General features: G+C 35.7%; 1 protein-coding gene across 4 annotated transcripts in view; it reads right to left on the reverse strand.

The window, feature by feature from the left end:
- mRpS14 (mitochondrial ribosomal protein S14) overlaps nucleotides 1-13,393 on the reverse strand; it is a 96,241-nt gene that overhangs the window by 46,642 nt on the left and 36,206 nt on the right. For all 4 annotated transcript variants that reach the window (XM_067129075.1, XM_067129073.1, XM_067129071.1 and 1 more), the window contains exons 3-4: nucleotides 12,282-12,385; nucleotides 3,697-3,833 (exon numbers count right to left, since the gene is read on the reverse strand). In XM_067129075.1, coding sequence (XP_066985176.1) covers nucleotides 3,697-3,833; nucleotides 12,282-12,385 — 241 coding nt within the window. The remainder of the gene's footprint in view (nucleotides 1-3,696; nucleotides 3,834-12,281; nucleotides 12,386-13,393) is intronic.

The raw sequence follows: 13,393 nt of genomic DNA on the forward strand, positions 1-13,393 counted from the left end.
ATCTATGAAACCCGATGCTAAGTGAAAACAGCCCAAATCCACCATGATAACATGAAACGAGCACAGCTGCTCGCTACCCTACTATTTCGACTGCCTGCAAATCGAGCATTATGCTCAGCAGGAAGGTTAGCGACTTAATTATTAACTATACTTGTCAAGCTTTTCATCTGCTGAGGCGTCTCGAAATTAAGCCAAAATCTTATCTTCTCTTGACTCATTTTTTTCTCATACTCGATTGGTTGGTTGGTCGAGGATTAAGAAGTATTGGGTGGAAGAAATGACAGGAAGAAGCATTTCTTCGCTGGGTAGAGACGTGAGGAGCGGCGAGTTGATTTCGGCTGGAAGGAACCAGTATTATCCCGATGTTGGTGCTTTCGCTACGGTCTGCTTGAGAGAAAAGAAAACTTGGACCTGAAATCATTTCAAATCTTGCAAACGGAAAGAATCGGTTGGTAGTATAATTAATTTTCCACCCTCCTTTCATGTTTGCTTATGGGTAGGAGAAAATTCATTAATTGCCACGTACGCTATTAATAGATTGAGGACAGCGAACCATTCCGAGCACACAGAACAGCCATCACATAGGAAGCTTCGATTACTCTATTATGTTAGCCCTGTTTTGTGCAAATTAAAAAGAAAATTAAGAATATGCCAAGAATTACCACAAAATTAAAAGAAAAGAATGTCTCACTTCGTAATTTAAAAACATGCAACGGTAAACTATCCTAGTTTCAATGACTTCAAGTTAACTCAGTTCTTTTGCAAAGAAGACGACAAGAATATTCAGCCCAAATCGTAAGTTGACAAGTCAACTAATGCTTGACTGGGGCTACGATAAGTCCATTCTAAGGCAGCCTGCAGATGTATTGATCCGTATCAAGCCTTCGAGAATATGCAGAAAAATCTCATAATGTTGTTGCACCAAAATATTGCCTTCAAATTATATGGATCAGAAATAAAATACTGACTTGCACGAACCTCAAATATATATATATATATATATATATATATATATATATATATATATATATATATATATATATATATATATATATATATATATATATATATTATAGGTACGTGAGTGTGTTACTTTGCACACGATACTTTTGTAATTTAAATATTAAGCCTCAAATATTTCATTAATCGAATTCTCTCTACCTTGGAGTAATTTACACCCAAAAGAAATTATGTATGAGTCCACCTATCAAGGGGAGGATTCATCAAAATAATGTAATTCCCTTTGGCGAAAGATACTCCCAAGGTAAAGTGAACTCGATATTTTTCGGCTTAAAAGTGTTATGTAAACGTAGTTAGCACATAAGTGGTACTGAACATTTCTTTTAATAAGGGAATGTATGTCATAATATGCTTTACCTTGTCTAACTTTGCTACATTATATCTTTTTTCCCATGGAACAGTTGATTCCATACAACACTGGTTATCAATTTACCCACAAGTGTTTTCACGCAAAACTAGTTTTGACGAGTATCTGAGAGCCCAGTGGGGGGCGGGAGGCCTAAGGGTGATATTTTTGGGTACAGCGTAACCTCAGCGTGAGGTTTATACCTACACATCACGTGCAAATGTCGTAATTATCAACCACGTCACGCAATCTGATAGTCTTAAATGTCGATAATGTTTTCCCTATATTCTTGAATGGCTGTACGAGTAATGATGACTAGGAAGATGTGGTGGTCGACAGAAATATTCAAGATTTTTTCTCCTTTAGGTTATAATCATGTTAAGTGGTTTCTTTTCTTCATGGGTACTCTTTCGAGCTCATTTTTAATGCAGTCTAAATTGTGACCAATATAGTACGTGTGTTGCATCAGGTAGTGCCACAATTACGTCATCTGGCAGACATAAATGGCTTGGCAGGTTTCGCGTTCGAAGTTCAAGTGTTTTCGTCTGGAAATAAAGATCCATCATATGGCGAAATCCGGAAAACCGTATCCATAAAAGGGAGGATTATTAAATATGGCGCAACTGCCCGAAATATCGATTTTTATCTGGCAACTCTTAGCTTGCTCGAGCACTAAAGCACCACGAGCCTATGGCGTTCTGGGTCACTGAATACGTTTTCTAATCGCAGGCTACTATTAAGTGACAGCATTTTAAAGTAATTCCAGGTTTATTTCAGTTTACCTCATCATACGTCTTGTGAAAGAGTGTGTCAAACTTAATAGTGTGGACTGTACAAACATCCAGCAGTTTTTACTTGTATCGTTGCTGATAAATAAATATCGTCACGGTTTCTTTTAATAAGACAATAAACACTGCCAGGCTACCCAAGAAACTGCTTGGAATAAACAGTTTTTACAGGAGGCTTTCATGCTTACAAGATTTGTAGGATCACAGTTAATACGATTGCATTTTCAGCTACAATCAGCGTACCTGAGTGTCCATTTACATTCAATGGATAAACAAGAAAGCTTCACGAAGATGAAAAACTTCTTTCCTGTATATCAACACATCATCAGTTGTGGTGAATTTAATGAGATGAAAGCTGTTACGTCTTTAATAATTGCTATTTTTATTATTTAATATTGAGAAAGCCTTAATCCTGTGAGATCTATCACTAGCATAAAAAAATCCAATGCAAAACTAAATAACTCTTTACAAATCACAAACAATTGGAGAGGAAAGTACATAAATGAGACAATATAAAATAAATCCCATTAATAAACATAACGCCAGAGAACACAACACCGCTTAACCGGACAAACAATCAAGTCAAAAAACTAATGTACACAAGCGTTGAAACTAACGAATGGCAAATTATACCAAAGGTAATAGTGATCTGAAAGATTTTCATAAAATGTTCCATCCATCTTACTTAATCTGAACAGAGCTACCTGTCTTTCTTAACCAAATTTTCATGAGAAGAGATATGGAGTTAATTTTTTATGGAAAATGGGAAAATCATATAACAACCAGCTTATAAAAGGGAAAGACTGGGAGCTGTTAAATAGCTAACATGCACACAAAAAAGTAAGACAATTTCCGTCCGGAGGACCAGGAGAGCCATGTATGCATGTGCCAAACTTCAAGGTGTTGGAGATCTCTCTATTTTTTTTGCTGCCGAAGCGTGAAGGTGTCTGGGATTCACTCATAATCACAAACAGACTATCTAAAAATAATGAGTTTGCAGTGAAAATATAAAACACACACACACACACACACACACACAGAAAACACCCCTCCCCAACTCAAAATGCTGTAATTGGTATTTTTGGAAAACTTGGAATACCCACATGCTGAAATCTAATGGCAATAAAATACTATGACTCAAACTTATATACTCTTCCAAATTAATCTTTTACTAGAGAAAAACAGTCTGACAACTTCATTAGTAAGATCTAGCCAATCCAGTGCCTTTAAATTTACTTTTCATCCAGGCTTGTCTTGGTTTTTTATTATTCATTTTTTATGGATAACTTTTGATAATGCAGAAAATAACAGTAGCTTGTCATATAACAGATAAACATCCAGAAATTTAAACTACTAAATAAAAACAATTTACCCCTCTGAAATTTCAGTGATGTCAAATGATGTCATCATATTCCCAACCATTGAGATCCCACTTACATCTGATGTATCGGAAGTAGAATATTTTTAGCTTAACTCATTTTGAATTCTCATTTTTATTCTTTGGCATCTCCCTTTTAAATGTACTAAAATAAAACACAGTACCTGTACAAGTACTCGACTTCATGAGGGCTTCATAACTGGCCTTATACAATGAAGAATAAATTTCCCGTAAAGAATAAAAGAAACATATTGCTAGAGCATGATTTGCCACAGACAAGTTTTGGAACACCTCTGGAACTCTGAAATGGTCAATGCACTATATAGTTGAAGTAAGAATGAAAAAGGTCACAAAAATATATATTTGTTTATCTTTTACCATGATTACATTTGCCTTCATACACTGCACAATCAAGTTGAAAATAAAAGTTAATTGAATTATCAAAACTTCGTTTGTCTCTTACTTTCATGTCTTATATATATTTAAATGACAATGATGTTGCAATAGTTTTAAGCCTTATAACTTTAGTGATTAGTATGAGTGGTGTTATGAGGTGTTAAAATTTGGATAAAAGTGTTATATCACACACATAATGCACTTATAACTTTGCAATAATACAGTGATTACTGCATTTGCATGGTATTTCATAACATTTCTTACACCTTTTAATGTTTTTATCATTTCATGTGTTTGATAAGATTCACATTAGAAAAATTAAAATGCTAAACTGTTTTAAATAATGCATTTCATTCTTTACAGTAGATAATCGTGTAATAATGAACAATTCTGCTGATATACTAGCCAGCACACAAGACCCACATGGCCAAGTTTTGGAAAATACACTATAAAAATACTTCACCTTTTCCTCAATCACTACAGTGCTCTCCATAATAGGTTACTTTAAAGCTTCTTATCCACTGCTAATCAAATATTAATCTCATACAGAAGACAGTAAACACTACACAGTATTTATTTATTGCATGTTGAGTGCTCTACTATTCTCAAATATTGTGTACATTTCCCTGAATTACAGCAACATCCTTTGCCTAACTCAGCAATTAGCTTATGTAACCAAAATAACATCTGTCTGTTTGACCAGGCTAAAAGTAGTCCTTCTCTCTCATCTTCATACACTAACACTCTAAATCATTGATACCATAACTGTAATGATACTATGATTTTGCTTTATAACAATATTGTTATGTAATGATAATATATCATTACATCACCATGATTTTGTTATGTTACTTCAGCTTATAATCATACAAATTCATGATACTAATAGTAGTTACAGTCCTGTCTCATCACTTTAGCTACTTCCTACCTAGATTTAGAAGCCTCCACCCTGACTTGCCATGTAATTTTCTTGTCTAGGGGCTACCAGGTTGTTTTCTTATTTAACTTCAGAAATATCTAGTTGAAAAACAGGGAATATCAAATGATTAGTATATATTTTTTACCTTAAAGTATTAGTTTTCTAATTGTCCAATTCTATTCCTTCTCATGTAATAACTTTTTGTTTATGTATGGTGTATAGTTTATGGACCTAATGTGTTTGTTTCTTGACTCGTTGGCAGAAGTGCTACTGCTTAATGATCTTAATCTGGCTACATTTCACTGTTTGTTAACATTGCTAAACATCTCAAGTCTGTCTAGCACAGATCCTGTCTCATGATATTCTATATACTGATATTATAATTCTAACCTTTATAAAGACAATTTTCATAAAGCCAATTAGTCAATACAAATGACAAATGCAGCCAACTGTTGGAGGGCACTGAGGGACTGCCAGCAAGAATGAATGAAACTGATAAGTTTGTTCTTATATCTGAGGGTGAAATTTCTTACTTGTCATTTTCACCATATTTTGTATAAATAAAAGATGACTATTTATGTTATCCTCAATATTGGTTACTGATAAATGTAAAGTACATACTAGTTCCTAATACCAAAAGAATTCTGGGACCAGTTTTGTAGGGGAAGAGTTTGGAATCTACCAGCACCCCATCACTGCAAAATTTCTCTTGACCTGTAGGTTACACCTAATACAGACCACTACTACGTAAGGAGTGTGATTTTTCTTGTCCTTGTTTTGGAAAAAATTATCATTATATGACTGCCAAGTCCTCAGGGTGTGAATCTTCGTTGCTTTGCTAGCAATCTTTGGCTAGTAAATCATGGTCCCCCACACAAGCTGCATTAGCGCAGATTTACCATATAAGTTAATCTCAAGGCTTAAACAATCATACTAATTCATGGTAATAGTAGTTACAGTCCTGTCACTTCAGCATAGAGGTCTACGGTATAGACAACTTTCCATGAAAGTTTTCTACACAGTATTATCATTCCTGTAGGGGGGGGTTACTGCTTACAGTGTGCCTCTCACTGCACACTGAAGACAATACTTAAAGTTCATTGTAATGGAATAGAATGGAATATAAAATTAGGCATATGGCCAAGCACTGGGACCTGTGAGGTCATTTCAGAGCTAAAAAGGAAATTGAGATTAAAGTCATTTAAAGTGCAACAAGAGTACAGCCTCACAGATGCAGTATGTAACAATTGCTAGGAGAGGGTGGAAAGTAAGATGGAAGATACAGAATATGAATGGAGGTACAGTAAAAGGGATGAAAGGAGTTGCAGCTACGGGCTGAAGGGACACTGCAAAGAACTTTAAGTAATGTCTACAGCTCACCATGTGAGGTTCACTGACGGCAGTCCACCCTACAGAGAGTTCCCTGTAATGTCCTTTCAGCCTCTAACTGAGTTACTTCCATCTCTGCCTACCTCATCTTGCAACTTCTTTATCTGTAAGTTGCTTTAATTTCCATCCCCAATACGAGAAAATAGTCTTTAAATGAGCCCCTGGAGCAGCTAGCCCTGTTGCCCAATGGTTTAAAAAGTTTATTTCCACTATACTGTACATTCTTGTATCTTTCTACAGCATTCTGTTAGGCCTTTCTTAGTTCCCAGTGATTATTGAACAATTCTTTCCAATCAAAAATTATATCTTTCTTTATAATGGACATTCACTCAGATGTCAGAAGTTCGTATTTATTGTTTGACGCATTATTCAATGGGCATAGATATATAATTTTTGTGCTGCTTTCTACTTCAGTTGAACATCACACAGTACTGTTCTTTGTTTCCCTTTCACAAGTGGCTTTTATGCTGTGATGCCAGGCACCATAAAATCTAGGTTATTGGACATGGGTTTGGTATAATTAATCCACATAAATGGTAACAATTGTAAATCCAATACTGTAATGTAATATTAAACCCTTTCATTTGGTTAATGAAATACAAATTCAACAATAAATTTATTAGAAAATATATAGGTAAGAGGTAAAATGAATATTATCAGAATATTTACATATTACTTTCCAGACACCCTGACCAAATATTTATGGTAAACATGGTAACAACTGTAAATCCAACACTGCTATATTACAAAAAATTTCTAATCAATTCTAGAAATAAAAATCTATAACCTGCAAAGAACATTGTTCAAAACTTACAAAATGTTATATAAATTCACATAATTTTCAGGTATAAATGCATGTCCACAGGTTACCACATAGCTCTCTGCACCCCAGACAGTTTGTTATAGTCCGCTTCATGTCGCCAGACAATACGAGATAGACGCCACCTACAAAAACATTCATATTTCAAAATGATTGATACTGTAGCTACAAACTTCTTGTAATTATGTCTTCATACATGAAAGGCAGGGGAAACTCAGTGCCTAATACATACTTAAAACAAGCAAAATAATAATTAACTGTGTTATTCTCCTCCACCTGGCCTGATAATCAATTTAAACGCAGTAGAAAGGCACAGGAGGAAAGCATTCTGTAGTTAGGGCTGCATGGTACACGTCTTCCTGTCAGAGGACTGCCAAGAACAGAACCCTGATTTTTACCGCAGAAAAAACTAAAATCTCGCCAATGTAAGTGCAACATTGTTACTATTTTTTAACAATGAACTTATTCCCCTAATAAGGACTGGATACTCAGAAAAGACAAGACAATCATCAATGTCACATTTACACTTCCATTGCTGAATCACAAATGACACAGCATACAAATCTTTCACAGCACTGGCCACTTCATGCACCTACAGGCAAGGCTCATCAAAAGCACATCAAAACCTTAGATGCACTGAACCATTCACCTCTATCCTTCCTTGATACTGATGACATCTTGTCAGTATTGTAATTCTTTCATGATATCTATACAACACTTTCTAGGTCTTCCTCTCCTTCTTCTTTCTAAAACTTCAAAACAATACATTCTTTTCACTAGCCTATCATCCTCTATTCTTTCCACATGATCAAAAATCTAAAAACTCTATGATCCATCCTGCTACCTACCCTAACCTGTTGCCCCTTCTTTGTTTCTCTACATTTCTCACCTTTTCAATTCCTTTGTGTGCATTTCACACTATGTAACACATTCACCTCTATAGCTTCAGCCTATTTTCTTTCATAACTACCATACAGGAGAGATGGCTAAACAATTCCTTTACATATTCCAAACACACTCCAAATTTCCTCCCTATCTTGTGCATACATCTGCTTTCTTCCTTGCCTCTCATACTCTGACTCAAATCTTCTCTTATCCTACCATCATCTGATATATTTACTTCCAAATACCTAAAAAATCAACAGATTCCATTCTCTCTCTTCATATCAACTTTCACTGCTCCACATTCCCAGTTTCCCGTCACTCTCACAACCTCACTCTTGCTCAGATTTACCCAGCTATCTTCTCTTCCGAACAATTTCACATTCCTTTATTAATTTTTGCAATTTCTCTTCACTATCCTGTATCATTTGCAAATATCAACCAATTTACATTCCATTCATAAACAGTCTTCTTATCTCATAATTTACACCAACATCTACCGTTCCTTCACTGACTTCTTACATCATTAAGAACCATGGAGACCTAAATCACCCTCACCTCAACCTCATTTTCTACCAAACCAATCACTTTTTCCCTCACAAATTCAAGCACACACTTCACTTCCATCATAAAAAAATTCTAAAGGTTTTAAACGACTCATCTTCTATAAAACAGATCCTCAATGACCTCACATTACCTCTCTATCCATTCCTTTACAATTTTTTCTAAGTTCTTGTATGATACTTGCAGCAATTTGCCTTTACTTTTAAACTTCTCATATAACTATTGCATTACAAACACTTTATCCTAACACCCTCTTCCTTGAATAAACCCAAGATATTCCTTCCCTATCAATTCTGTCATCTATTTTACTTTCTCAGTCATAATCTTACTACACACTTTCCCCGATATACAAAGTAATGTTAGGTCCCTATAAATCTTTGTCTTTTTAATCCCCTTTTACCTTATACAAGGAAAAAATGATTCCTCCAACCATTTTTTTTGGAAGACTTCATCCTCCAGCACACTTGGCAAACCCTGGTCATCCATTCAGCTGCACTTTCACCACAGCACCTCACTTGTTCTCATCATCTTCTGGTGTCTCCATTTTTCAACCTCTTAATTACTTTCCTTACATTGTAAAATCTTTTCCACAAGCATTCTCATATTTACAGTGGTCCCTCTCACTCTAGCATCATTAAGCTCTACTTCTCTTCTATTGTCCATATTCAACAAATCTTCAAAATACTAATTTCATTACTCCAAGGTGCATTATCTTCTGAAATCCTTCTCCAATTACAGTAATCTTATTCTGAAATCCATTTGCTCGTCAACCTTTCTCTCTTCACATGTTCACCATTTTCATTACATGACATTTCCTTTCTCACTTTCCTTTTGACCATCCTCCTGTTATCTTGTAAAAGATCTTTTCTCTATGGAATTGTACTTCGAATAATCTATTTTTCCTTCACTATATTTTTCATTTTCTCATCCTACGACTAAATTTTTTCATTTCCTTTTTCCACTCTCTTGAAATAACAAGTGTTCCCTGCCAACACTATGACCCAATTCTGGAATTAAACATATCTTTCATAAATTCCTTCAACTTCTTCATCTCATACTCGATCAAATTTTTCATTCCTTTTCTTTTTATATCCTCTCCTTGCCCCTTCTCATCAAATTCACTGGCCTTAATTATCATTACAGCAGCAGTTTTATCCCTTCTTCTTCAAAGTAAACTTTCATCTACCCTAGCACTCAACAACGCCTCCAGTCACTCCTCGTCAACATTGCACTTATCACATTGCTCTTCCATCTACTCAGTTCTAACAACAAAAAAAAAAAGGATAAACTCTTTTCCTCACAATATTCTCTTTCTCTAGCATAGTTGTGAATATACAAATAGATTCCAACAAAACTCATCTCGTTCTCATTTACTCAATGTCATCCCTTTATCTGACACCTAGTTTTGTATCTAATTTTACCATCCTTTCATACTCTCCAAACCCAGCCAGGCATGGATCCTGACTCTTCCAGAAACAGTCTTTCATTGCCCTTCATTTCTAAGTCCAGCCCATGCACACTATAACAAAGTCTCTTCCACCACAATCAATCTTATCATTATAATCTTTGAACTAAAAGTTTTGTACTCTTCCATTTATCCCTACATCTTTCTGATACTAAAAGAAACTGCCATCAAAAACTATGACTCCTCAACTTTCGTGGTAAAGGTTTTTTGATTCAGGTAACCAAGACCATTGCTACCCTGCTAAAGAAGTCATCCAACAATCTATATCAATTAAAGTAGTGGCTCTACTTGGATTAATGCAATGGAGGAGGGAGTCACCTATAAGTACCTGTTACAAGGGTTGGAGCCAATGATAGTTCTCTAACCTCCTGAGGCTTTGGAGACTTCAAAGTTGCTACAGAACTCCAAGAAATCTGCTGTTTTCTCCTCTATAGCCTCCTTCATCATCAACATCTCCGAACCTAGCGTGAAAGAGTCCTTGGTCACCCTTGCATATAAGAGAAAATGCACTGGTTCTAGTGTCAATGAGGGATTTTTCTTTTAGAGACTTTATTATACCTGGATTCAATTCCACCTGCTGAACTGTGAACAATATCTCTAAAGACATACTAACACAGGATAGGATGCAACCACAGGTAAGTGTCACTTTCATTTTCTCCTACTGTTTCCAGATACAAGGTTTAAGTACCCTTTTTACCTCTCCTTGGTTGAAAAGGTGACTTTGTGACTTGAGAGTTGCTTGCCTGGATGGAAATTAAAAGTAAGTTCTGCAAAACTAGGAGGCAGAAACTACCTCATCACAATGAAGAAGAACCACTTCCTTCTCATCTGTTGTGGCATAAATGTCATCCAGATCATATCCAATACATTGCATTTTTGCCACAGCTGTATAAGGACTGATTAAAGGTCTGCTTTACGGAGGAAAGTTTCATTAAATTCTTATTACCCAGTCCACTTTAAGTCCCACTCCGTGTAGTTGAAAAGGGCATCATCAGATAAATGAACTATCCCTTTTCCTGAAATCTGAATCACTGGAAGAGTTGGCACACTACAACTCACTAGAGAGGATGAAACAATCTCCAGTGATAGGTCATCAAGAACTGTGTCCGATAGGGCAGGTGACATGGACAGTCATATGTATGACTTCAACTAAGTCAGCAATCAAATGATCAGTCATGTACCTTATAATAGGTGTGCGAGACCCCTGCAAGAACTCTCGGGTACTAAAAGAACATACTGGGCAAGAAATGAGAAGAGGGGTAGTAAGTTGTGTGGTGATAGTCCACTGAGCTGTGTGAGCAGTGTCATGCCTAATCTGAGCAGAGTGATCTGCATAAGAAACTAGTCTTCCCAGAACATGAGTGTCAGGTGGCCCTGTTACCAGGAGACTTGCACTATAACACCCCTCTAACTGTGCCGTGTGTGTCTTTACATCTTTACATTAGAGTTGAGGTTAATTAACCTGAGACTTTTTCTTTAGTTACACAGGTGAGGTGCTCCATGCCATAAGTCTTTATCTGAGGACTGAAATCCCAACTGAAAGGACAGAATGTCGTGAAGAATGCCTAGGAAAGTGTTCCTGATCTCTTGATGCGATATTAGACACTATCAAGAAGAGGTTCAGTCTTAGATACTGCTTACATAACTACCATAGGGCCAGTGGCACACAATACAATTACCTTTATCTGTATAAACATGGGAAGTACATGTAGCTGTTTCAATGGGGGCTTCATTAGCCACTAAGGCCTGGGAATCTCCTAAGCAGTCATGAAGTTACATAAAAGCATAGTTGTGTAACATGTATAAAAATAAAAGTATAAAATTATGTTATTTTTAGGCAATAAAACACACCACTCAATCTTATTTTTTCATGGCTAAGCATAAGTAATGCAACTCAGGAAAAAGGTATTACTTGTGAAAAGATAAGAGTGTTCTTAATTGCTAACTACCACTCAACAAAATTGTAAGTCAGGATACCAAGCTACTGCCAAGTGAGTCAAAATGTTAAATTAACTGCAAACAACAATTATGAAAGGAAATATAGGCATACAAGAATTACTAAAAAACACAAAATGGGCAGGCAAAAGGAGGAGCACAAACATATCCAGAAGAAGAAAAAGAATTAAGTAAGATGAGCAGGAACAAACTGATGAATGCAATGATCAAAACTTTATACTAAATGAATGTGGTGGTACAGGGTCTTGACTTCTAAAGTCTCTCATTTCTAAAAGGAAGAGGACCTTTTTGATTATCACCCACTTTGTATCTAAGCATACATGATTGGTTTACTTGGTATAAATATACAGTAAATTACCTTGTTACAAGTCCTCTTGGTCTGGATGTAATAGCACATCTTTTATGCAACCTAGAAATGCTTGAGTCTCGTGGAAGAGCATCAATTTCCTTATCTGCCATTTCCTGTAGAAAAAAATGAACTTAAAATAAAACTGTTTGTGACACTATTGCTTTACTAAACCTATTACTTTAGATGCAAAAGGATGAGCTAAGAATCATAAACATGATACTCTTGATCATCCATGGATGAGAAATGTGGTATTTTCTTTTTAAACAAAACAAATTCTGTTGATACAATTCCACTTCTTAACATTAGACTTATCTGCAGTAGTAGTAGTCCCCAGACAGCAACCCAAAAAGCATCTCTTTTTCCACCTTTATAAGTGTGCAACGTGGTCACAGAATGCCACTGTCCAGCAACTGCATGCCACTGCCCACAGTACTTTACTGACCCACATCTCAAAGCTCACTCCCATTCTCCCTAGGCTTCACCAAATCTGTACTGCATACCAGTACTTACAGTGGGGTTAGGTTCCAAAAAAAAACCATCATTTGTTGGAAAAAACGTATCTCAAATATAGCCTAGCCTACAGTAGGGTATTCAGTACCATCTATACATATATGGTAGCCTAGCCTACGAACATATGGTAATTATTAATTATTAATATCAGCTAATTCTGGAGGTTCATGCAGACTGACTTACGATAGTTCAGTACAAAGAGAAATAGAATAACAAGCAAGAATTAGCTTAGCCTACACTATAGTACATCGTATACATATATGGTAGCCTAGTCTACATTATACTGTACTCTATATTCACATATTAATATTGTATTACACAAACATCAACATAACAAATATGCATCTTCTCCACGGATCTTTTAACAAATATGCACCTTCTCCACGGATCTTTTAACGAATATGCATCTTCTCCACGGATCTTTTAAAAAGTTATGATTTAATTCACTGTATCCAATAATATTGTATATATTCTCAGATTGCTTTTGTGTTATAAAATACTATCATAGCAATTAATGTTTTGGTTTGGAAACTGATTACAAGGTAAGTTTATTTCGCCGTATTTAACTCAGTTCAGAGTGTTTTTCTTGCTTCTAGTTAGCGTTAATGAAT

The sequence above is a fragment of the Macrobrachium rosenbergii genome, chromosome 27, assembly GCF_040412425.1.
Source record: "Macrobrachium rosenbergii isolate ZJJX-2024 chromosome 27, ASM4041242v1, whole genome shotgun sequence".
In the NCBI taxonomy this organism is placed as follows: domain Eukaryota; kingdom Metazoa; phylum Arthropoda; class Malacostraca; order Decapoda; family Palaemonidae; genus Macrobrachium; species Macrobrachium rosenbergii.